Source organism: Scyliorhinus torazame, chromosome 1, assembly GCF_047496885.1.
Source record: "Scyliorhinus torazame isolate Kashiwa2021f chromosome 1, sScyTor2.1, whole genome shotgun sequence".
In the NCBI taxonomy this organism is placed as follows: domain Eukaryota; kingdom Metazoa; phylum Chordata; class Chondrichthyes; order Carcharhiniformes; family Scyliorhinidae; genus Scyliorhinus; species Scyliorhinus torazame.
In genome coordinates, this window is record NC_092707.1 from 115925869 (window position 1) to 115948652 (window position 22784).

The following is a 22784-nucleotide window of genomic DNA, read 5'->3' on the forward strand; positions in this document are numbered from 1 at the left end:
CCTTTTGGAGTTCTACGCTGTCCTCCTCAGAGTTTACAATGCTTCCGAGTTTTATATAGTCTGCAAATATTGAAATTCTGCCACCCTGGTTCAGCCAGTGAACACAGAATGACCAATTCACGCACGCTTTCCCACCCGGCAAGTTACTCTACACAGTTAATTGGCACTTGACCCTCAGAGATACTTTCACAACAGCTACAGCTCAGTGCCATAAAAACAGCTGTTTGAAGTAGTAAACACATAGATACCTGAAAAACTTCAAATGTCTCCTTTTGCCCAAGCTAGTAATTTGTAAAAATATTTTCCATGTGTACTTTGTTGAGAGTATGGGTGCTCAGCCTAGTAGAGGACTTACATGAGTAGTGGTTCACCAGCTCATTAAGAGTACTGAAGGTTATCCGGGGAGATATGTAGTAACCTCCCTTATCTAAGGAGCGAATCTTATAGTGCTTCACCACGTCTCCTTGTTGTGAATCAAAGTCCCTCACAGACAGTGAATATGAACCTGCATTCATAAGAAATATATGTTAAAATACAATGCATGAACTTTGCTTTCTGCTGCTAATTATCATCAATAAAATAATAGAATAGGTTTGAGCTGTTCATTTATCTCAGTAGCTTGTCTTTTTTAGGGTCCAATGTGAGTTTGTGTATCTTCAGTTTTTAGTGGGCACAAGTCCACAACACAAAATTAAGGTGACACAGTGGTTAGCACTGCTGCCTCATAACACCAGGTACCCGGGTTCAATTCCCGCCTTGGGTGACTGTGTGGAGTTTGCATTTGTTCCCAGTGTGTGCGTGGGTTTCCTCCGGGTGCTTCGGTTTCCTCTCACATGCAGGTTAGGTGGATTCGACATGATACAATTGACCCTTCTTGTCCAGGGATGTGCAGGTTAGGTGGAGTCATGGGAATAGGGCAAGGGAGTGGGCCTGGGTGGAGAGGTCTTTCAGGGGGAAAATGCTGACTCAATGGGCAGAATGGCCTCCTTCTGCACTGTAAGGATTCTATAGTTCATATAAGGTCCTGAGGGGATTCAACGAGGTGGATTGTGAAAGGATTCCTTGTGGGAGAGACTAGAGCTAGGAGACATGGTTTAAAAATAGGGGGTCTCCCATTGAAGACAGAGACAAGGAGAATCTGTTTCTCTCAGAATGTTGTTTATATGGAATTCTCTTCCCCAGGGCGCAGTGGAGGTGGGATTGGATATTTTTAAGGCTGAGTTAGATAGATTCTTGATTGACCAGAGAGTCAAAGGGGGACAGACAGGAAAATGGAGTTGAGGGCACAAGCAGATCAGCCATGATCTTATCAAATAGTGGAGCAGACCTGAGGGGCTGAAAGGACTCATCCTGCTCCTAATTCATGTGTTCATTTGTAACTTTAATTTGGCCCAAGTTTTAACTCCATTAGTTATTTTTGTCAAGAGAAAATTAGGCTGGATACCATGATAAATTGGAAGAATTCACATTGGAGATATCATCTTAGATAGAGAAGAGAGTTCTTCCCCCTGCGTCTAATGTGTCCTGTATCAGGCCTGAGAGGGTTTACTTCAATGCAGCAAAAAGATTCTCACTTGATCTAATGGCTGATTGAGGGACAGACTTTCCAACATCGATGACAACAACAGCCTTCAATGCAATAAAAGCCTCAAGGTAACTCACAGGATTGCGATAAAGTAAAATTAGACATGAGCCATGAAAGACAATTAAAGAAAATTGGACAGAGAAGTATATTTTAAGGGGTGTCTTAAAGGAGGAATGACAGGTCGAAAGAGACCGAGATTTATGGGGGGAATTCCTGAACTTAGGGCCCAGGTAGCTGAAGGCATGGCCACCAAGCACAACATGATAGTTGCTGCATTATTTGTTTAATTATAATGCTATGTATATAACAACATTGGGGCTGATTTTTCTGGTCCCAACTTGGCACTGTACTTGTCCAGGTCTCAGGCCATCTAAATCAGATAATTATCATCAACAGCATAGGCTCATGGCTGAGCAAACTGGGTTAGGAGCTGAGAGGACTGAAGCCAAGGGACGGGCCATCAGCTTCAGGACCTTCTGGCCCTTTCAGACCCTCTAATCTGTGAGACCAAAAGGTTCAAGGCCACTTCCAGCTTCCCCAGGTGTCCTTAGAAATGGATGCCTTTTCAATAAGGCATTAGAAACTTCTTGTCCGATTTCAGTTATACCTGAAGATGTCACCTGCACCAATGCAACTCCAAAGTCAGGTAGAAACCGGTCACCTTGAGAAGCCACAGAATCTCAGGGCAATGGGACGGAACAATCATATTTTTGAACTCTTTTTCTGTCATTACAATTTGGGAAATCGCAGGCACTAAAGACAGGACAGTCAGGCCAGATATGTTTATTTAACCACATTTGGTAAAAAATAAGCAACTCAAATTTATTGCATTAACTGTTTGGTCAGGACAAAAGTCAGGACAACTGCTTTATTTGTATTGCCATATCGACTAAAGCTGTGCATTTATTCACATATCTAATAATATACAAAAGCAAGTAATTGAAAACAGCATTCAAATAAAACTATTGAGTGTGGTTTAACAGCTACATTTCACTTGGCGCGGAACCGTGCGCGGCGGTTAAATCACAGGAGAGGCAAAAATCGGGACCCACGTCAGGCGCCAATTGCTTCGCGATTTAACTGGCCCGCTCCCATTGGCTGGTTCAGGATCCTGCCTAGACATGGCGAGACACCAATTGAGACAAATGAAAAGCAATCTTCATCTCATCAAGCTAACGCCCTCCCGGGAACTAACCAGCTTCCCAGCGAGAGCTCACATGGGCGCCGTTTAGCACTCTTATTTGAAAATGGGAATCTATCAATCATCATGGCTGCTCAGGGGATCGAAGGAGGTGGGCCTGGTCGGGGGGGGGGGGGGGGTGCTGGGTGCCATCATTTGGGGTTCACTGGGGTGAGGGGTTCAGTGTCTGTGGGTCCGACAGGCCATCTCCCAAATTGTGTATACCTATAACAGGGGCAACCACAACTGCTGCCTGTCTGTCCCACCAAACACTTCCAGGCCAAGAGCCCTGTTCATGGTTATATGCTGACGGTCACTTTAACTCCCTTTGACTGTGAGCAGCCTCTGGCTACACAGCGGAAGGCTATTGCTAATAGGTAATTGGCATTGCTAGTTCTGTGAGCTCTTTACAGTTGCATTTTGTTACCTGTGCTGTCATAGGTGTATTGGACTGCTCAAAATGTGATTCCCATAGGAACTTAGGAACATAGGAATTAGGAGCAGAAGTAGGCAGTCAGTCCCGAGAGCCTGCTCCGCCATTCAATCAGATCATGGCTGATCTCTTCCTGGTCTCAAATCCCCATCCATACCTCTTCCCCATATCCCTTTAACCCATGTTTTCAATTAGAAATATATCTATCTTTTTCTTGAAACCATTTAATGATTCAGACTCCACCACACTATGGGGCAGCGAGTTCCACAAATGTACCACCTTCTGTGAGAAGTAGTTCCTCCTCATTTCAGTTTTAAATCTGTCGCCTCACAACCTATATCTGTGTCCTCTCCTTCTGGATTGCCCCACAAGAGGGGGGATTTGTTCTACGTTTACTTTAGTCAATCCCTCTTAGTATTTATACACCTCGATCAGCTCCTCTCTCATCCTTCTAAACGTCGAAGCGAGTATGAACCCAAACGGTTTAATCTCTCCTCATACATCAACCCTTTATCCCCAGAATCAATCTGGTGGACCTCCTCTGAACTGCCTCCAATGCCATCCCATCCTTCCTCAAATAAGAAGACCAAAAGTGGACACAATACTCCAGATGAGGTCTCACCAACATCCTATACAATTGCAATAATGCTTCCCTACTTTTATACTCCAGTCCTATTGCAATAAACGCTAACATTTCATTTGCCTTTTTTAAAAACGCATTTTATTCAAACTTGTTTCAAAGTAGGTTAAAGCAAATAAACACCCCGGGAAACATTCTTCCCAACAATCAGCTACACAGTTTGTACAGATTTTTCCATTTGCCTTTTTAATTACATGCGGTACCTGCACACCAACTTTCAGCGATTCATGAACAAAGACACCCGGATCCGTCTGCCCAGACGCATTTTGATAATAATTTCCATTTCCATTTAGATAATAATTTGCCTTTCTATTTTTTTGGCCAAAATTGATAACCGTTGCTTGGACTGCTCTGGTGGTGCAACGCAGTACACCCCCCAAAGGGTCTCCTGCTTTGTTGGGATCTGCTGTGCCCTCCACAACTTGGCATATTAGTGATGTGACATGCCAGAGGTGTAGGAGGAGGCACTTGCCTGAGGAGGAGGGAGGATGACAGGCGGCGGCGAGGGACCGCATGCCCAGAGGGCAAGGGAGGCCCTCATCCTCACCTGTTTCTTAAAGGAAGAGGCTTTGCCATCAGCTCACCCCCTTTCCCCTAATCCCTCCTTCCCCCCAATCACCCCTTGGTGTTGGGCAGCACGGTAGCATTGTGGACAGCACAATTGCTTCACAGCTCCAGGGTCCCAGGTTCGATTCCGGCTTGGATCGCTGTCTGTGCGGAGGCTGCATATCCTCCCCGTGTGTGCGTGGGTTTCCTCCGGGTGCTCCGGTTTCCTCCCACAGTCCAAAGATGTGCAGGTTAGGTGGATTGGCCATGCTAAATTGCCCTTAGTGTTGGGTGGGGTTACTGGGTTATGGGGATCGGGTGGAGGTGTTGACCTTGGGTAGGGTGCTCTTTCCAAGAGCCGGTGCAGACTCGATGGGCCGAATGGCCTCCTTCTGCACTGTAAATTCTATGTTAATCTATGTTCTCCCCTCCCCACATTGATCATTGATGATAACCCGCTGTGAGGTTAGCTCTGGTGCTCCTCAGTCTCTGGCATAGTCTGACACCTGTCTTTCTGCTGGCAGCGCGCTCACACCCATCACCCGCAAAAGGTCTGCAGCGGGGGCTCTTACTGTAGGATCACTGTGTCCAGTGGGCAAGGGGTGGGAGGAGCAAAGGTCAGCAGGAGGTGGGGTGCAAGCAGGCACGCTGTGAAGAATAATGTGACCGAGGCTTTGCATGTATCAGGTGTAACATTTTTTAATTGTGAACATTCAAAACCCTTATTGCCCCGAGGTACAGATCATGCTACCCTCCCCCACCTCAAGTGCTCAATCAATGATCCCCAATCCTCTTAAGCTTCCGTGCTCTGCCACTATGTCTAGGTGTGTCCCCGGGATGCAGATCGGAGGTGGGGGCAGCCCGCTGCTTCTCGCACCCTGTGGCCTTTAATATCCTTGGCAAGCATGCTGTGGAGTGCCTGGAGCCGGAGGGCGGACCTACCATTGTCATTGGCATCGCCGTGCTACGTGGGTCTGCCTGCTGACCTGAAGACGTGCCGGTGTCGGGGGGAGGATGCAACCATCTCCCTGGTGGAAGGCACCTGGTCAAGCTCCAACGCTCCCTCCTCCCACCCTTAGGGCCATGTGGGACTCCATGGGATGGAGGGGCAGCTGGAGTGAGCTCCAGAGGCCACAGCATCATCTGGCCCTGCCGGTCCTGGCACCTCCCTGATGTCTGCACCATGGTGTTGACGCCTTCGACGATGCCTTTCAGTGACTGGGCCATGCTCTGGAGTGCTCTAGCAATGACCACCTGCACCTGGGACATGCTCTGGAGTGCCTCGGCAATGTCCACCTGCATCTGGTACACGTCCCCCAGTGACTGGGACATGCTGTTGAGGCCCTCACTCGTTGTCACTGACTGCCCCACGGCTTGGACACCACTGCACAAGACTCTGACCTCGTGCTGCATTCTTTCCACTGCAGTCGCCACCCTAGCAGTGTTGGCCTCAGTGCCATGCATTGTCAACATTATCTGCTATGCCTGTAGCTTTTGGGACTCCTCCAATCGGCTCTTCGCTCACTGGAATAACGCTGACATACCCTTCTGAATTTCACAGCCGTGTCCTAGCATCTACATCAGCTCCTGGATAACCTTGCCCAGAGACTCGGCATCAGACTGCTGGCTCCCTTGGACATTCCTGTCTCCACCAGTTGTGCATCAGGAACTGTGTGGTGCTCGCCAGATTGTGCCCCAGAAGCCTGTTCACTAATGTCACCCACCGAGGTGTGTGTCTCTGCGCTGTTGGAAGGTGAGGGTGATAACTGTGATGCCTTGTTGGTGCATCAATTGGAGATCCTGCGGGACAGTGGGCATGTGGTCAGTGTAAGGGAAGGGAAGTGACATGAACAAGTCACTTGAGACAGGTCTTCTGGGTGAAGGGGCAGTGGACCCTCACCTCTGCGGTGCAGGCCAACCTCACTGTCAGTGACTGTTCTCTCTTCAGACAATCCCGCAAATTCCAGGGCCCATTCCTCATAGGGGATGAGGACTCGGATCTCTGGTACTCCGCCCCCTTCTTGGCCCTTTCCCGCTTATTATGGGCTATCTTCTCCTGCGGGGATAAAGAGAAGGATTTGTGAGCCACATCCTTGATCGATCGGGGGTCTATAGCAGGTGGCATGTGTGGGCAGCGCACCTGGACATAAAGGAGTTGTGCTGGTGGATGCCATGGGGCGCTAAGGAACTAGCACAAAGATCAGTTATGGGGAGGGTGCGAGGTGTCAGACAATGATTTGGGGAGAGGGGGGGGGCAGTGGGGGCTATTTGTGGGGTGACAAGCGGAACTGATGCCAGGAGAGAAGTGGTAACTTACCCTTACAGCTCGGTGGAGGTCACTGGTCTTCCGCAACATTGGATGCGGGTCCTCCTGATCATGTTGCCTGCACTGATAGCCACTGCCACTGCCTCCCAGTGGTATTGGTGACCCTGCTGCTGGCCCTCTGACCCACTCGGGGGAACAGGATGTCCCGTCTCTCATTCACAGGGTCAAGAAGCCTGTCCAGGTCGGCATCTCCAAAGTGAGGAGCATGTTTGTGAGCTGCCATGCTTGTGTGTTGACTGGGAATGAGATGTGAGGGAGCGTTTAGAAGCATCTCCTCCTTGTTAGCGGCGACATGCTGAGGCGCGACTCCTGCAAATCAGACGGTGAGACAGCCAGTAATTGCGAGACGCTCTTGGGGGCTCATTTTCGGCACTAAGTGCCATGAAATACGAGCCGTGATCTCGCCAACGTGGCTGTCGAGAAACAGCTCTGCCAATCGCGCCAAAATGACACTCGGAAATGTTTCTGTTAAATCGCACCCTAAATCGTATTTCTGTGTTGGTGTGACAGCTGAAGGATTAATACAGCAGATTAAACCTGGTCTTTTCATTATCTGTAGTTAATTACACGGATGTTTTATGCCTTGCATAGTATATATATATTATGATCGATCAATAACTAAGGCTAATCCAGAACCAAGCTTGCAATGTTCTTCAGTCAGCATGTAAAGATGTGATCTGACAATTATTACATCAGTAAGAAACAGACATCACCAGAGAATGAACCACCTCAGTGGGTCATCTTTTAAAACATACCCTTAGTGGTCTCGCTCTCTCGAATCAGGTAGGAACCTTGTGTATTACCAGATGTTAGAAGTTGTCGTTCAGCCTCTTTCCGGCCTAAATTTTTAAAGAACCACCTAGAAAGATGAAACCATTGACGATTAGTCAAAGACGAAACACATCAATAATTCTGAGCTTAACCAGTACTCCTGGAGGGTGCCGAATACCAATGATAGGTAAACACAGTGCTGGCAAATATATTTATGAACCAATTAGTATGATAAAAGCAGGGAATAAATGTGCAAATTATAAAGAAGGGAATAAAATCTAAGTTAAAAAGGTTAAAATATCAAGGGATTAACGTTGGAATCACACTTGTTACAATCAGCCGAACCTCTTATGATTAACCTTAGAGAAATGCAGAAGAAAAAAGTAGAGTGGAAAAGCTCAGCGGGTCTGGCAGAATCTGTGGAGAGGAATGGAGGCTGGGATTCTCCGCTTTATATTCTCCTGCCAGAGTAGAATCGCACCTGGTCTGTGCTGGTGATAAGAGCAATGCTCTGGAGCGATTCGCTCACTCTTGCCATGCAAATGTATGCATGGTGGGGAGCTCCCTAGATGCTGTTCCTAATCTCTTTCCGAATCTCGCTGTCCCACGTTGAGCGGGTGGCCCAATAGCATGGTACAGCGGCTGGCCCCCTCGCCCCCTACAATACAAATCCTGCTCTCACCCAGCCCCCTGACAAGTAGAGGCATCATCCTCCCCCCCCCCTCACCACCACAGGAATTTATGAATCACGCATGAGTGTCATCCCGCCCCCCCCCTCCCCCAATTGACCATCATCCCACCTGACCCATATCAGAGACCCCATATCTGGGCGACAGCTGTTGTGTTTCTGGAAAGTATGATCCCATCACTGTTGCAGATGCAGAAAATGAACCAGAATCTACAAGTGGGGGTGTCAGCAAATTTCCAGCACCTGCAAGTACAGCCGGAGGAGTCTAACCGCCTTCAGATGCAGGAGATGCTAGCGATAATGTGTGGCACCCAGGCCAGCAGTGCAAGGGTGGCGTCCGCGTTGGAAGGCCTGGGGCAGCACGGTAGCATTATGGATAGCACAATTGCTTCACAGCTCCAGGGTCCCAGGTTCGATTCCGGCTTGGGTCGCTGTCTGTGCGGAGTCTGCACATCCTCCCTGTGTGTGCGTGGGTTTCCTCCGGGTGCTCCGGTTTCCTCCCACAGTCCAAAGATGTGCAGGTTAGGTGGATTGGCTATGATAAATTGCCCTTAGTGTCCAAAATTGCCCTTAGTGTTGGGTGGGGTTACTGGGTTATGGGGATAGGGTGGAGGTGTTGACCTTGGGTAGGGTGCTCTTTCCAAGAGCCGGTTCAAACTCGATGGGCCGAATGGCCTCCTTCTGCACTGTAAATTCTATGAAAGATGTCAGAGCCATGTGCCAGGATGTCCAAGACATAGGGCACAAGACAGGAGAGCCCGGATATAGGCGGCCATGTCCCAAGCACGGATGGACATTGATGTGGCTCTCCAGAGCTTGGCCCATTCACAAAGGGTCATGCTGAGGGCATCAAGAGCATTGGCTGGATGCTAACTGATCTTGGCCAGTCACAGAGGGACGTGTCACAGTAACAATGGGACATGGCCGAGGTAGTGAGGGACATGACAGAGGCAGTGAGGGCCAAGGCTCACTCACTGAGGAACATGTCCCAGCCCCAGTGTTTCATGGCTGAGGGAATCAACACCAGGATTCAGACGAGGGTAGGTCTCCAGGACTGGTAGCGCCAGGTGACCTGGCACCTCCGGAGCTCACTCTGGCCTCACCTCCGTCCCATGGAGTAGCCCAGGTGCCAGCACGCACCCCAAGGGAGGAGGAAATGATGGGGCCCATGACGGCACCTCTCACAGGGGAGGTGCTGGAACACCACAGCACTTCCGAATCCCCCCACCTGACACTGGTACATCTCATGAGCAGTGGACAGGACAGGATGACACTTCATCCCTTGTGACACCCAAAGGTTAGCAGGCCCATCTAGGCACAAGCCCTCCAAAGGACGACTGTCAAGGGTATCACAGGGCAGAGGGCGAGGCAAGCAGCAAGTTGCCTCCAATTCTGATATGCTGCCTGGGGTAACACCGAGAAGGAATGGTCGGGCATGAAATATTAGGAAGATAGATGACACTTAAATTGGCATAGGTGTAGTAGATAGAAGATAGTAAGGAGAAGGGGCACAACAATTGGAAATACACACAATGAAACACTTTTTTGCACCACCAGTCCGATCTGCCGCTAACCTTTGTCTCACGGATGTGAAGGATGGGCTGGGGCTGGGTGTTGTGCAGTTTTTGGGTGGCTCGGGGCAGGGCGCCCATGACACATGAAAGTCCCACATGCTTACACCCTTACCGAGAAGTGGCAAGGCATGGGGGCAGCACTGTATGCCCGCCTTGTATGACAGCATCCCCGGTGATTGAGCCCTAACTGTTTACCAACTCCATCAACATTCACCCCCCACTGGACCTGTGAGGAGGAATGACCAGCACACAAGCAGGGATCACCCAGGTGGACAGTGATATGTTATCCTAAAGACAGGAATCAGACTTTGTCAGATAATGAGGAGCTGCAGAGCTCGTCTCACAGTGAGTCATCACCATCCTCCATCCAGTAGATAAGATCCGCTGGTACTGCCTACCCAGGGCCAACACCCTGTAGTGATGTTTTCAGGATCCTCGGAGTGGGAGCTGTGGTACTGGGAAGGGATAAGAGGCTCTGGAGAAAGTGGCATCTGTGTGAGGGGGTGCAGTTTGAAATATGGGGAGGGGCAAGAGGTGAGATGGGTCAGCAGAGCTGCCAGTAACCAGGCCTCTTAGTTGATAAATCGGGAGTTGATAATGTTGTCCCATGTACGACGGCTCTAGGCCACATGTTGGGTGGCCTGCCCTGCCAGCCCAGACTCCATGCCCAGATCCTCCTGGATACTATCATTGTCCTCGTCGTCAGATGAGGGCTGCAGTTCTTCCTCCTCCTCCAGCATGTAGCCCAGCTGTTATGTGATGTTATGAAGGATGTAGCAGGCCAGCACGTGCTCGAGACCATCCTGGGTCTATATTGGAGAGCCTCACCAGAGCGGTCCAGGCATCGGAAGCGCATCTTGAGAACACAGATGCACCGCTCGATGACCTCCTGGTTGCTGAGTTAGCATCATTATAACGGTTCTATGCACAGCCTGGAGCCTCTGCACAGGCATCATTAGCCATGACCTCAGTGGGTTAGCCATGTTGGCCAATAGCCAACATCTCAGCTGAGGGAGCGCTTCGAAGGTGCCGGGAACCGACGAATGCGCCAGGATGTATTTGTCATGCATGCTGCCTGGATATCGGGCGCAGATGTACATAGAAACATGGAAAATAGGAGCAGAAGGAGGCCATTCGACCCTTCGAGCCTGCTCCATCATTCATTGTGATTATGGCAGATCATCCAATCGAATAGCCTGACCCATGAGGTGCAGCTGATGGTCACACACCAACTGCACATTCATGGAGTAGAAGTCATCCTATTGATGAAGGGCACCCCTTGTTGAATCAGTGCTCGGAGAGTGACATGCATTCCATCAAGCAAAGCCGGGACCGGGGCTTGCCAGCGTTGGTGGTATATCCTGCTTCCTGGCATCCTGGTGGGCCTAGACCAGGTTGAAGATGATGCAGTTTGATGATCGGACACATAGGACATCCATTCCAGCATGGACATTTGCGAGATCCCACACAGGTTCCCGCTCGAGCCCCGAAATGAGCCAGAAGCACAAAGGTTGAGGGAAAACAGTCACCTTTACGGCCATCAGGAGTGGGTATCCTCCGCCATACCCCTGTGGTGCCAGATGCGCCACCATCTGGCAAAGGTGGCACATGGTCTCCATGGTGAGCTGGAGTCAGCAGCGGCACATGCGGTTCTCGAAGGACAGGCACTGACGATATACACGTGACCTTATGCACCGCCTCCTTTGCCTGTTGGACAGCCGACACCTGAGCCTCACCGACAGGACCCTGCTCTTCTGGGGCAGGCTCCACTTTTGCAGGGTCCTTCCTGGGCTGGCCTTGGCGCTCTAACCTCCGTGCATCCGCAACGGCTGCAGCGGCCAGGTAGACAGTGAGCCTAAATGGCTTTGGCCCAAATTTGTTCTCTGCAGGTGAAGGGGGGAGCGACAGAGGATGTCAGAAAGATGAGGATTGGCTTGACCATCCAATGGTTACATGGTCACTTTGAGTTGTGGTTCTGTGCCTCCCTTAACATCCCCCCACTGCCCCCGCCCCCCCCCCCCCCATCCTTCGAGATGATGTCTTCCGCACTGTACCCCTGTCCCCATCAGAGACCTGGCCTGTGATGTGGAGAGCGTCTATCCTCACCACCCATCCTTACCAACAGGGGTACCGATGGCTGTCGCAACTGGTGTTAGTGATAGGCTTGGTGGCCCCTCTCCTGTTTCTCCCACTGGGGTCTACTGTGGGTCTCCTCACTGGGTGGGCCTTGTGTTATTCCACCAGCAGGGTGGCAACTGGTTGTGTGATGGAAGAGGTCATATTGTGCAGCCAGTCACCTTCATGCTAAGAGCCTGGTGTGCAGGCAGGTCCAACAGATAGGGGTGAGCGAGGTATGGGAGCGTTTTCTGGCACCTTAGTTGCAGAGTTATGTGGAGCCTCGATTTAATACATAGGTTGTGACAGAGAGCTGCTGGGCTGTGGACTTAAGGCCAGGCTGTCAGGGATTTGTTTCTGGGAGACTGGCTGTTCCAGTTGGAATGCTTGTTTAATCCACTCTCCATGGAGCTGGGGGAATGAGGGTGCCCTCTAAGGATAAAGCTGACATAATTGCAGTCTTCACATGAATCAAGTGTGCTTATCGACTCATAGAGCCATACCACACAGCAAAGGCCCTTCGGCCCATCGCATCTGCACTGGTCAAAAACAACCACTTAACTATTCTAATCCCATTTCCCAGCATTTGGACCATAGCCGTGTAGGCTTTGGGATTGCAAGTGCACATCTAAATACTTGTTAAATGTTACGAGGATCTCTGCCTCCAGCACCCTTTCAGGCAGCGAGTTCAAAACTCCCACCACCCTCTGGATCAAAAGGTTTTTCCTCACAACCCCTCTAAATCTTACTTACAACCTATATATCCTGGTCATTGATCCCTCCAGCAAGGGGAAACATTTCTTCCTGTCTACTGTACTCTATTTATTCTCCTCATAATTTTATACATCTCAATCATGTCCCCCCTCAGCCTCCTCTGCTCCAAGGAAAACAACCCCAGTCTATCCAATCTCTCTTCATAACTAAAACTCTCCAGCCCAGGCAACATGCTGATAAATCTCCACGGCACCCTTTCCAGTAATTTATAGTGCTTTCATATCCCTCCTATAATGTGGATTCCAGAACTGCACCAATACTCTAGCTGTGGCCTGCCACAAAGCAAAACCAGTTTCCTGATGAGCTCCCTGACCCTTCCTTGATGAGTCAATTGTGCCAATTAAGCAGTTAAATCAGCATTGCAATGCATGAGTGTGCCACTGTTTGGTGCCCAATTTAAAGCTTGCCATCAATAGGTCGAGGTACCAGGCCATCGAGAGGGTTGTCTGACCTGACTGTCGGCCCCTCTTCCACGGATACGTTTACGTCCGGGTGTCCCTGGAGAGGGAACATACGTTGTACATGGCACCCGTTAAACCTTCCGTGTCCATTGGGCACCATGGGGTGGGTGGGGTGGGGGGGGGGGTGTTATTCACCCCATTGATCACAAAGTCCTGAAAGACATGCTTGTTCAGTGAATTGGACATTCGGAATTCCCCCTCAGTGTACCCAAACAGGTACGGAGTGTGGCAACTTTGATGTTCTCTTCCTTTCAGCTTATGATTCTGAAGAATCATGGAGCTAGTCGAGTTGGCAATTCAATTGATTGTGATCAAGCAGCAGCAGCGACACTAACGTGCCACTGTATGCAGCTAGGACCGGCGCCCTGCAGAGGAGGGGGAGGCAGGGTCCATTTCTCTTCTGGGGAGCAAGACCAAAGATGATGAATCCTCGGCCATGGGTATAGCACTGCAGAGCTTCCTACCCTCTGATGTCAGAGGTCCAGTGCCAGAGAAGACCGCATCTGAGCCGGGGGCGGTGGACCACCTATGCCAGGTCATGCAGGAGTTGGCACCACATAGACTGGGGGTGGTCGCCCATTGTTCGTGGCCCTGAAAGTCACTGGCGCAATTCTCTCATCGGGAGACTAAGTCCCGACGCCAGAGTTAAAACCGGAGTGTTTCACTCCGGCGTGGGAGGCCGCTCCCAGCCCCCTATTCTCCCGCCCCCGGGAGGCTAGTAGTGGCGTCGCGTGATTTACACATGCCGGGCCTTGGCGCCGCGTAAATGACACAGCCGGTGCCGCGTAAATTACGTCAGCCGCGCATTGCCGTCCTCCCCGTGGCTGCCCCTCAAGAAGACGTCGGATGGATCTTGCGGGGCAGTGGAGGAAAGGATTTCCTCCTTCAGAGAGGCTGGCCTGCCGATTGGTGGGCACCGATCGCGCGCCTGACCCCTTTTGAGGCCGCCCCCGATTCAGGACCCCCCCCCCCCCACAGGCCACCCCCCCCCGCGCTGTTCCCGCCGGCAGCGACCATGTGCGGCCGGCACCGGCGGGAAGCCGTCGTGTTGGGCAGGCCGCGTGGCCCATCCGGTCCGGAGAATCGTCGCTCGCCCGTTACAAACGGCGAGCGGTGATTCTCCCAGCGGCCAGCCGTGATTCTCGCCACGCCGGTTTGGGGGGGGGGGTGCGAGAATCGCGTGCGGGTGCCGGGCGGCGTGGCGGGACTCGCGCGGCACCCCGGCGATTCTCCCACCCGGAGTGGGGGGGGGGAGAATTCCACCCCTTGTCTCTCTGAACTTCTATGCCAATGACTCGTTTCAGGGCTGCACGAGTAACCTGTATGGCATATCCCACTCTGCCGCGCACAAATGCATAAGGGAGGTCACAGATATAGCATTTGCGAGGGCCCACATGTACATCAACTTGGACCGGGACCAAATAAGTCAGGACACCAGGGCCATGGGCGTCCCCCGCATGCCAAGCATGCCCCAGGCGCAGGTGTCATCGACTGTGGTCTCCATGGCAGCATGGGGTGCTATTTATGAGCCGCAAGGGATAACATTTCCTCATTGTCCAGCTCGTCTGTGACCACATGATGAGTACCGTGCAGGTGTGTACCCACTTCCGAGCGCGGTGTGAATCACGAGTGAAAAATTCATTTTGTTAAAGAGGCTCAATATTCAGTGAGTTTTTCGTCGTCGGCACCAGCGGGATTCTCCCCGGTTTTCTCACCGGAACAGGTACTTTGAAAACATTTTTGTAAGATTCCACCCAACATCTCAGTAACAGTTTAATGGTTAAATTACATCAAGAACATGTTTAAAATTGAGAAGATTAAGATTTTTCATTTCAAGCTTAGTTGCAATGTCTGAATAAAACAACCCTTTCCATTCGAAACAAGTGTTCAAGTCTTTCTGCAGCCTAACTGACTGAAGTTTCTCACGCTCAAATTAGTCTGCACTGTCTAATCTCAAGTCTTGAGTTCAGATCAAACTCAGGCAAAACATCTGGAAGTTTGTTTATAAATTTCATGAAGGAGAAGATGTTTAGAAATGGGACTGGCGCACTGCAGCTGCTGAAGGAAATGGGAATAGGGAAATCCTACGATTTCATGTGACAGGTCAACCCAGGAAACGAGTGGAAGGATTCCCACAGTATTAGTTCATAAACACAACCGGAAGGTGTAATTGGAATAAATAAGATCGAACAACAGGGAAAGGATCCTTACGGTTCAATCTCCAGTGTGTGCGCTTGTGCCACAAAATTGAATGGGATGTATCCTTCTTCTCCTGTCACCAAAGACTGGGCTTTCCACCAGTCCCCCTCCCTGTCAGAAAGGACAAATCATATTGATTATTTTACCTTGGATCACAATGAAGAAATTAAAACATAAAAAAACAGAACATCAAACATCAACCTGCTCCTGAACCTACTCACAATCCGCTGAGATTTACTGCATGAATGTTTTCTGATCTCCAATTCTCTCCAATCCCCACAGAATCCCACAGTTGGAACAAACGGCAAATAGCCTCACCAGATTTATCTGGACAGACACTTTTCTCCCGGAGGAAGAGTGAGCTGTGAGAACTCCTTCTTTGGAATCTCCTCCAACCCTTTGCCCCCCTCATGCCAATGGCCTTGCAGAGGGCATGTGGAGCCTCACCCTCAGAAGGCAATCCTGGTATACGCTCCTCAATAGTCATGAGTTGTCAAGATTAATACTCATTCACAGTAAGGTACTTAGAAAAGCTACAAATTTGGATAAGGTTTTATTTCAAATAATTGAGCAACAATTTGGCTTATGGCAATTTAGTTTACGGAAAATACATACTGTAAAAAATTATTTTTAACGTATAATTCAGCTCTATGTTTTTCCCATGAAAAATCCAAAGACATCAGGTGGTGAAATATTGTCAAACTCAGAACCTGTATCAGTAAATTCCTGTCATGCCATGGATACCATTGCAAGAACAGACAACAGAGACCTTCTTCCTCTTTGTCTTCAATATTCTGAAAATATTTAATTTTGATGCGAAATGATGTGATGGTACAATTAATGGGATAATTCATTTTTTAAAATCAATAAAATAAATGATTAGGATGCGTGTATTTTTGGTTGTGAGTATATCTTAATGCCAATCTTAAATCTTGCTCTGGGCCATGTGGAATGATTACACCACAATGTGCCATCCAAATATATTCTGACAAAGCCAGGTAAAATATTTTTATGCACCTGACATTTAAAATGAATACTGTTGCAATTTATGCAGTGAACTCTGTTCATGATCTTACAATGAATTAACGTTTTTATACTGGTTAGTGGGTGCCGTTGCTTCACTGGACAGAGATAAGCTGTGGTGACAAAACGGAAGTTGGGTTTGTCTTATTTGTTCTATATTTATTTGCAGCCAGTAAACAGTTTGTTAACATTTAGAACTTCTTTCTCTTATATGCCAAACATTGGTGAACAGAAACAATGGCCTGATTTCTACTCTCGATGGAAACATTGACAGCCCCACCTGGAGAGGTTAGTGTTGCTGAAGCCGGGAGGAGACCATGGGGCACCAGGTATTTAAATTAAAAATAAAAACTTTAGAGAGCCAAGAATCTAAGCGGAAACCCCTTTGGGTGGGGGTGGGTGGGGGGGGGGGGGGGTTGGTTGTTTGTGCCATCCCTGTCCATTATCTTTGGGCCATGGAGACCTTGGCTCTGAAGCCATCCCAGACTGCTGCAGGATGACAACTGGTGGCTTCCCAATGTGGCGGAGGCCACATCACCATCAACACACTCTTTAAAAAAACATGAATTGGGCCATTTGGTATGCAAATCGAGGGGTGGCATGTGGCACAGTGGTTAGCACTAGGACTGCGGCGCTGAGCACCCGGGTTCGAATCCCGGCCCTGGGTCACTGTCCGAGTGGAATTTGCACATTCTCCCCATGTCTGCATGGGTTTCACTCCCACATCCAAAGATGTGCAGGTTAGGTGGATTGGCCACACTAAATTGTCCCTTAATTGGAAAAAAATTAATTGGGTACTCTAAATTTATTTTTTTAAAAGGTATGCAAATCGGTTGTGCACCTCCTTGGAACAGGCAGCCAATCTACCTTGCAGCCCACCACTGAGAAAATTCCCCAGTGATGGAATTGCATTGGGGTGATATCCTAAAGTAGCTCCCCATTATTGTACAAAATCCCTCTTTCCACACCTCCACTCCCACCACCGCATGGGGGGTGGGGGAGGGGGGGGTGCTGGCTGTAAACCTCTGCTCAATATATCTTGGTTGCATTGCTTAATGGAGTTTTGGTGTATCCACTTACTTCAATTTTCTGCTAATTTTTCTCTGACACCACATGAAGTCTATTCCCCAGGTGACTCACCGTTTGAGAACTTTCAGCTGGTCACCTTCCTTGAAATCCAGATCATCCTGATGTTTTCGCTCGTAATTGTACAAAGCCACAAATATATCATCAGCTGGAAAACAATCAGTTCAGTTGCTTTTACACCAATAGTAAAAGTTAGTTTGAGTTATGAATGAAGTTTACTTTTTGTGATGCCTACATGAGGCAATCGTGGCAGCTCACTCCCATTCATCACAACCTTGTGCTGAGAATGCTGAAGCACTGAAAATTCAAAGCACCTGGAATAACGAAGCAAAGCGGGAATTGAATGCTTAAAAAATTGATTGGTCGGGTAATTGGAATTAGGAAGGATGGACAATATGATGGGCGGGATTCTCCATCCCGCCAGCCCCGTTTTCCGGTGCAGTGCGCCCCTGCCGGCAGCAGGATCCAATGTTCGCGCAGCTGGCCAATGGGATTTCCATTGTGGGCGTGGGTGCGCTGCCGGCGAAACAAAGGATCCCGCCGACAGAGAATTCCAAGGTTACATTTTGTATATGATCCAACACTAACTCCTGGACGGATGCGAATATATTGAGCATGATGTTCACCCACAATGAAGGAAAGGCAATATGTGAGACAAGGGCCAGCTGTATTTGTCATGGTAGAGTGGACTATTCATTTCTCTAGTGTTTCACATTAGGTAGAATAGCTGTGTGTACACCCCATACAAATGGCACATGACTCTTGCACAAATGATAGGTATATCTAAAACATTCCGTATAAATAGTGAGATTGTTCTTGAACATTAATGGCTTGAATGTTGCGATACAGAGCACAATTTTAAAATTTGCAGCTGACACGGAAGTTGGGAATGCCATAAGCCATGAGGAATACTGTAATAAACTTTAAGAGGACACAGGCAGGCTGGTGCAAGGGGCAGAAACATGGCAGAATGGAATTCAACACAGAAAAATGTGAGGTGTTGCGTTTTGAAAAGGAAGATTGAGAAGAAAGAATGCCTACTGTATGTGAAAGAGTGTCCAAGAAGACCGAGACCTGGGGATGTTGGTATATAAACCCTCGAAGGTGGCAGGACAGATTAATAAGGGATCGAGATCCCAGATTTTATAGTAAGAAGTCTTACAACACCAGGTTAAAGTCCAACAGGTTTGTTTCAAATCACTAGCTTTCGGAGCACTGCTCCTTCACCTGAGGAAGAAGCAGTGCTCCGAAAGCTGGTGATTTGGAACAAACCTGTTGGACTTTAACCTGGTGTTGTAAGACTTCTTACTGTGCTCGCCCCTGACCAACGCCGGCATCTCCACATCTAGATTTTATAAACTGAGGTTAAAACTTGTGTTGAAAAATGTTTGCGGATTCTGAGTAATGTCCATCACACAAGCACTGTAAATTCAATTATCCTGCCACTTCAGGATATCTGGGGCAAAAGTCCCACATTCTTAATTTTCATGATTCTGTAAGGAAAATATCCAAGAACAAAGAAAATTACAGCACAGGAGCAGGCCCTTCGGCCTTCCATGCCTGCAGCAATCATGCTGCCCGTCTGAAGTAAAACCCCTACCCTTCCTGGATCCATATCCCTCTATTCCCATCCTATTCATGTATTTGTCAAGGTGCCCCTTAAAAGTCACTATCGTATCTGCTGCCACTACCCCCTCCGACAGCGAGTTCCAGGCTCCCACCACCCTCAGTGTGAAAAACTTTAATAAAACTTTGTAGGAGAACAGGGATACAGCATTGTAAGAATGCAGTCATACATTATTTACCGAAGACAACCATCCATTCAGCCCAGAGATCCCACTCGTGAGTTCTGATTATAGTAAGGAAGCAGCCTTGTATCTCAACTTACCTACAAAGGGAGAAGACGGTGGAGACTGAATTTCATAGGACACCAGGGGATCACGTATTTCAGGATAGTTCTGTAATACAAGCAGGTAACAGTAATACACCCCTCTATTGCGAAGTGGCACTTTAACATCAAAATAACAACATAGAAAATTAAAGCTATAATTACATCCTTGCGATGCTCCTGCAGTCCTCAGAACATAAAGTAAATATCAATCCATGATGAGTTTGCATTTAACAAGCTTGCATGGTGATGAGCTTACTTCATTTTATTGACTCATGGGATGTGGGTGTCGCTGACTAGGCCAGTATTTATAGCTCTTTCCAATTTGCGCTTGAGAAGGTGGTGGTGAGCTGCCTTCTTAAACTGCTGAAGCAGTCCTTGGCTGGTTTAGCACACGGCTAAATCGCTGACTTTGAAAGCAGACCAAGGCAGGCCAGCAGCACGGTTCAATTCCAGTACCAGCCTCCCCGAACAGGTGCCGGAATGTGGCGACTCGGGGCTTTTCACAGTAACTTCATTTGAAGCCTACTTGTGACAATAAACGATTTTCATTTCATTTCAATTTGGGGAGGGAGTTCCAGAATTTTGACCCAGTTACAATGAAAGGAATGGAGATATAATTCCAAGTCATTTTGTTGTGTGACTTTGAAGGAATTTTCAGGTCGTGGATTATCGATGTGTTATGGTCCTAGGCTAGACCCACAGGTTTTTGGTTGGTAAGTCCTGGGTACAGACCAATAACATTTTGTTTAAAGTAGACAAAGTTTCAGATTTACAACACTTACGAAGAGAATAAAGCCACAAGATTCCACAGGCTTTGAACAAAAAAAATAAACGTTACTATGCTACATCAGAAAGATAAATCATTTTACAATATCTATCTTATACTCTAATATTCAGGATTAATATGAGGTACATGTGAATTAACAGATAAACTGTGGTCAAATGCACCATACTGCACAATGAATGACAGATGCAACTAACACAGAGTCCATGGACTACTCAACAACCCACCCAGACTTCAATAAACATTGTGAGTCAACCAATCCCACTAATAGTCTGAGGGATTTCAGTTTTCACCTTCGAAGATTTAACTTAGAAATTCTCTCCAGATGTTGCTCCAGCTCAGATGGCATCAACAATTGCCCACCTTGCAGGATTTCAATTTTATCTCCCGCGTCTCCGTTCCCTTGGATTCCCGAGACTGCACTAACTCACAAGTACAACTCCAGCTCTTCAGCTGTACTGAGCAGAGCTCTCCTGCTCTAAAGAGCTCCTTTTGTCCCAACAGCCCACAGGAGAGAGTCATCTACCTTCTGCTGCCCTCTTGGATGGTTAAGGATTCTCTTGGGCCTTCTTCAGTTACCAGGGGTCCCCTTAAGCCCACTCCACTTAACGTCTGCTACCACAGCCCTTTTTCTGTTTGGAGCCTGTTTTTCTGCTCCTCTCTTTTTTACTTTAACGTAACAGGCGTCTGTCTCTGTCCCCTTTCTTTTTGCGACCTCTCCCTATCCCCTCGCCTTTGGGATCTCTCTCTCTCTCTTTGGGACTTCTTCCTATTCCCTTGCCTTTGGAACCTCTCCTTCTCGTGTCTCTCTTTGGGACCTTTCACTATCCCCTCTCTCTTTGGCATCTCTCCCTATCCCCGCACCTTTGAGACCTCTCTTTTGTCAAAAATGACGCAAGTTAACAAGATTAAAGTGATCTTGAGATGAAAATAAAATAACAGAAAAGTAACAAGATTAGCAGGGGTCTAGAGACATTGAGGTGCAAATAGCCATATCAGTAGCATCAAAATAACAAGACAACAAAATGATTAAAGGCAAGGAACTTGAGAGAGGCAGGCAGCAAAATCTACGGAGGGGTTATCGAAGAGACTGATCAGTATAACTGTGAGCACCCTCATTGGGGAAGCAGACTAGTTTCTCATAGAGTTTCTCATAGAATTTACAGTGCAGAAGGAGGCCATTCGGCCCATCAAGCCTGCACCGGCTCTTGGAAAGAGCACCTTACCCAAGGTCAACACCGCCACCCTATCCCCATAACCCAGTAACCCCACCCAACACTCAGGGCAATTTTGGTCACCAAGGGCAATTTATCATGGCCAATCCACCTAATCTGCACATCTTTGGACTGTGGGAGGAAACCGGAGCACCCGGAGGAAACCCACGCACACACGGGGAGGAGGTGCAGACTCCGCACAGACAGTGACCCAAGCCGGAATCGAACCTGGGACCCTGGAGCTGTGAAGCAATTGTGCTATCCACAAGGCTACCGTGCTGCCCCTAAATCTCCATTCAGCAGCCAGTTCGGTCTGTTCCATCTGTGATCTCAGCTGCAGTTTCTTGCCTTTTTTGATCCAAAAAGATAGGTTTTCCAGATTAAGCGGTATTGTGTGGTAACTGTTAACTGGATTTGACCGATAGAATTACCAAAATTGATGTTGCTTGAGAAATTGGGTGTCTCAGTGCGTTCAGGAAATGTGGGTATATTTTGCGAACAATAAGTAACTTTAGATAAAGCAGTGTGTTTAGTTACTAATATATTTAAATGTCATGGTGTGTACAGACAAAACCTTTGAAGTATAAGAAAACAGTCTGGATTGACTTATAATGGATTTGAACATGGTAAACAAAGTAATTTTGATAGTTGGGTGAGAGCATTAAAAATAGAAGCCTATGAATTCCTTAGAGAAGTAATTCTGTTGGAAGAGTTTAAAGACCTATTACCTACAATGATACTCATGTGGAGACAAAATAAAAGAGTTAAAACTGCAAGACACGTAATGGAGTTTGTTGACGATTATGAGTTAGTTCATAGGTCAAAACCTTTCTTTCGACATTCTTTTACATCTGAGAAAAATGGGAATGTGTGGGAAAGGACAGTTGAGCATAAAGAGGGAATGGTTAAAAAGTTGGCTGGTTAACTGGTTGTAGGAATGACAGAAACGTTACCCATTAGAGGGATTCACTCCATTCGAGGGAATGATATAACAGGATCACAGATAGTACTGATGACTACTGTAGTTGAACAGCCGATAGAAAACCCAGCTACAGAGAAATTGCAAAGAGACCCTCCTGGGGTTTTTCCTGATGTGCAGTGATAAAATCACAGGCCCATCAGATAAGACAAAGAGGGAGGAGTTGCCAGCATACGATGAGACAAATGAGATCAGATTACGTTGTACCACCTTTAACCAGCTGAATGAAGATGAAACAGACAAAGGAAAATGAACAGATGTGTTTAATTCAGAGACTGATGGAATTGCAACAGGATGATTCCATCTTAAAACAAATCTATCAGACAGCAGGGAATGAAGGCAATAGTTGATAGGGAAGCACGGATCCATAATTTCATAGCAGGAGAAACAGCCAAGCAGGGGGTCTTTATAATAATGAAACCGAGAAGGAGAATGGTTAAATTCGGACAGCAATTCTCTGAAATTCACTTGTATTATGGACTAGGGTTTAGAGAACACCAAAGTATATCATGGAG

At 48.0% G+C, this 22784-nt stretch overlaps 1 protein-coding gene across 1 annotated transcript in view; it reads right to left on the reverse strand.

Moving 5' to 3' along the window:
* LOC140411167 (proto-oncogene tyrosine-protein kinase LCK-like) overlaps positions 1-22784 on the reverse strand; it is a 209056-nt gene that overhangs the window by 89974 nt on the left and 96298 nt on the right. The window contains exons 3-7 of the mRNA XM_072500249.1: positions 19290-19359; positions 17456-17549; positions 15305-15403; positions 7466-7569; positions 356-505 (exon numbers count right to left, since the gene is read on the reverse strand). Of these exons, the coding sequence (XP_072356350.1) occupies positions 356-505; positions 7466-7569; positions 15305-15403; positions 17456-17549; positions 19290-19359 (517 nt within the window). The remainder of the gene's footprint in view (positions 1-355; positions 506-7465; positions 7570-15304; positions 15404-17455; positions 17550-19289; positions 19360-22784) is intronic.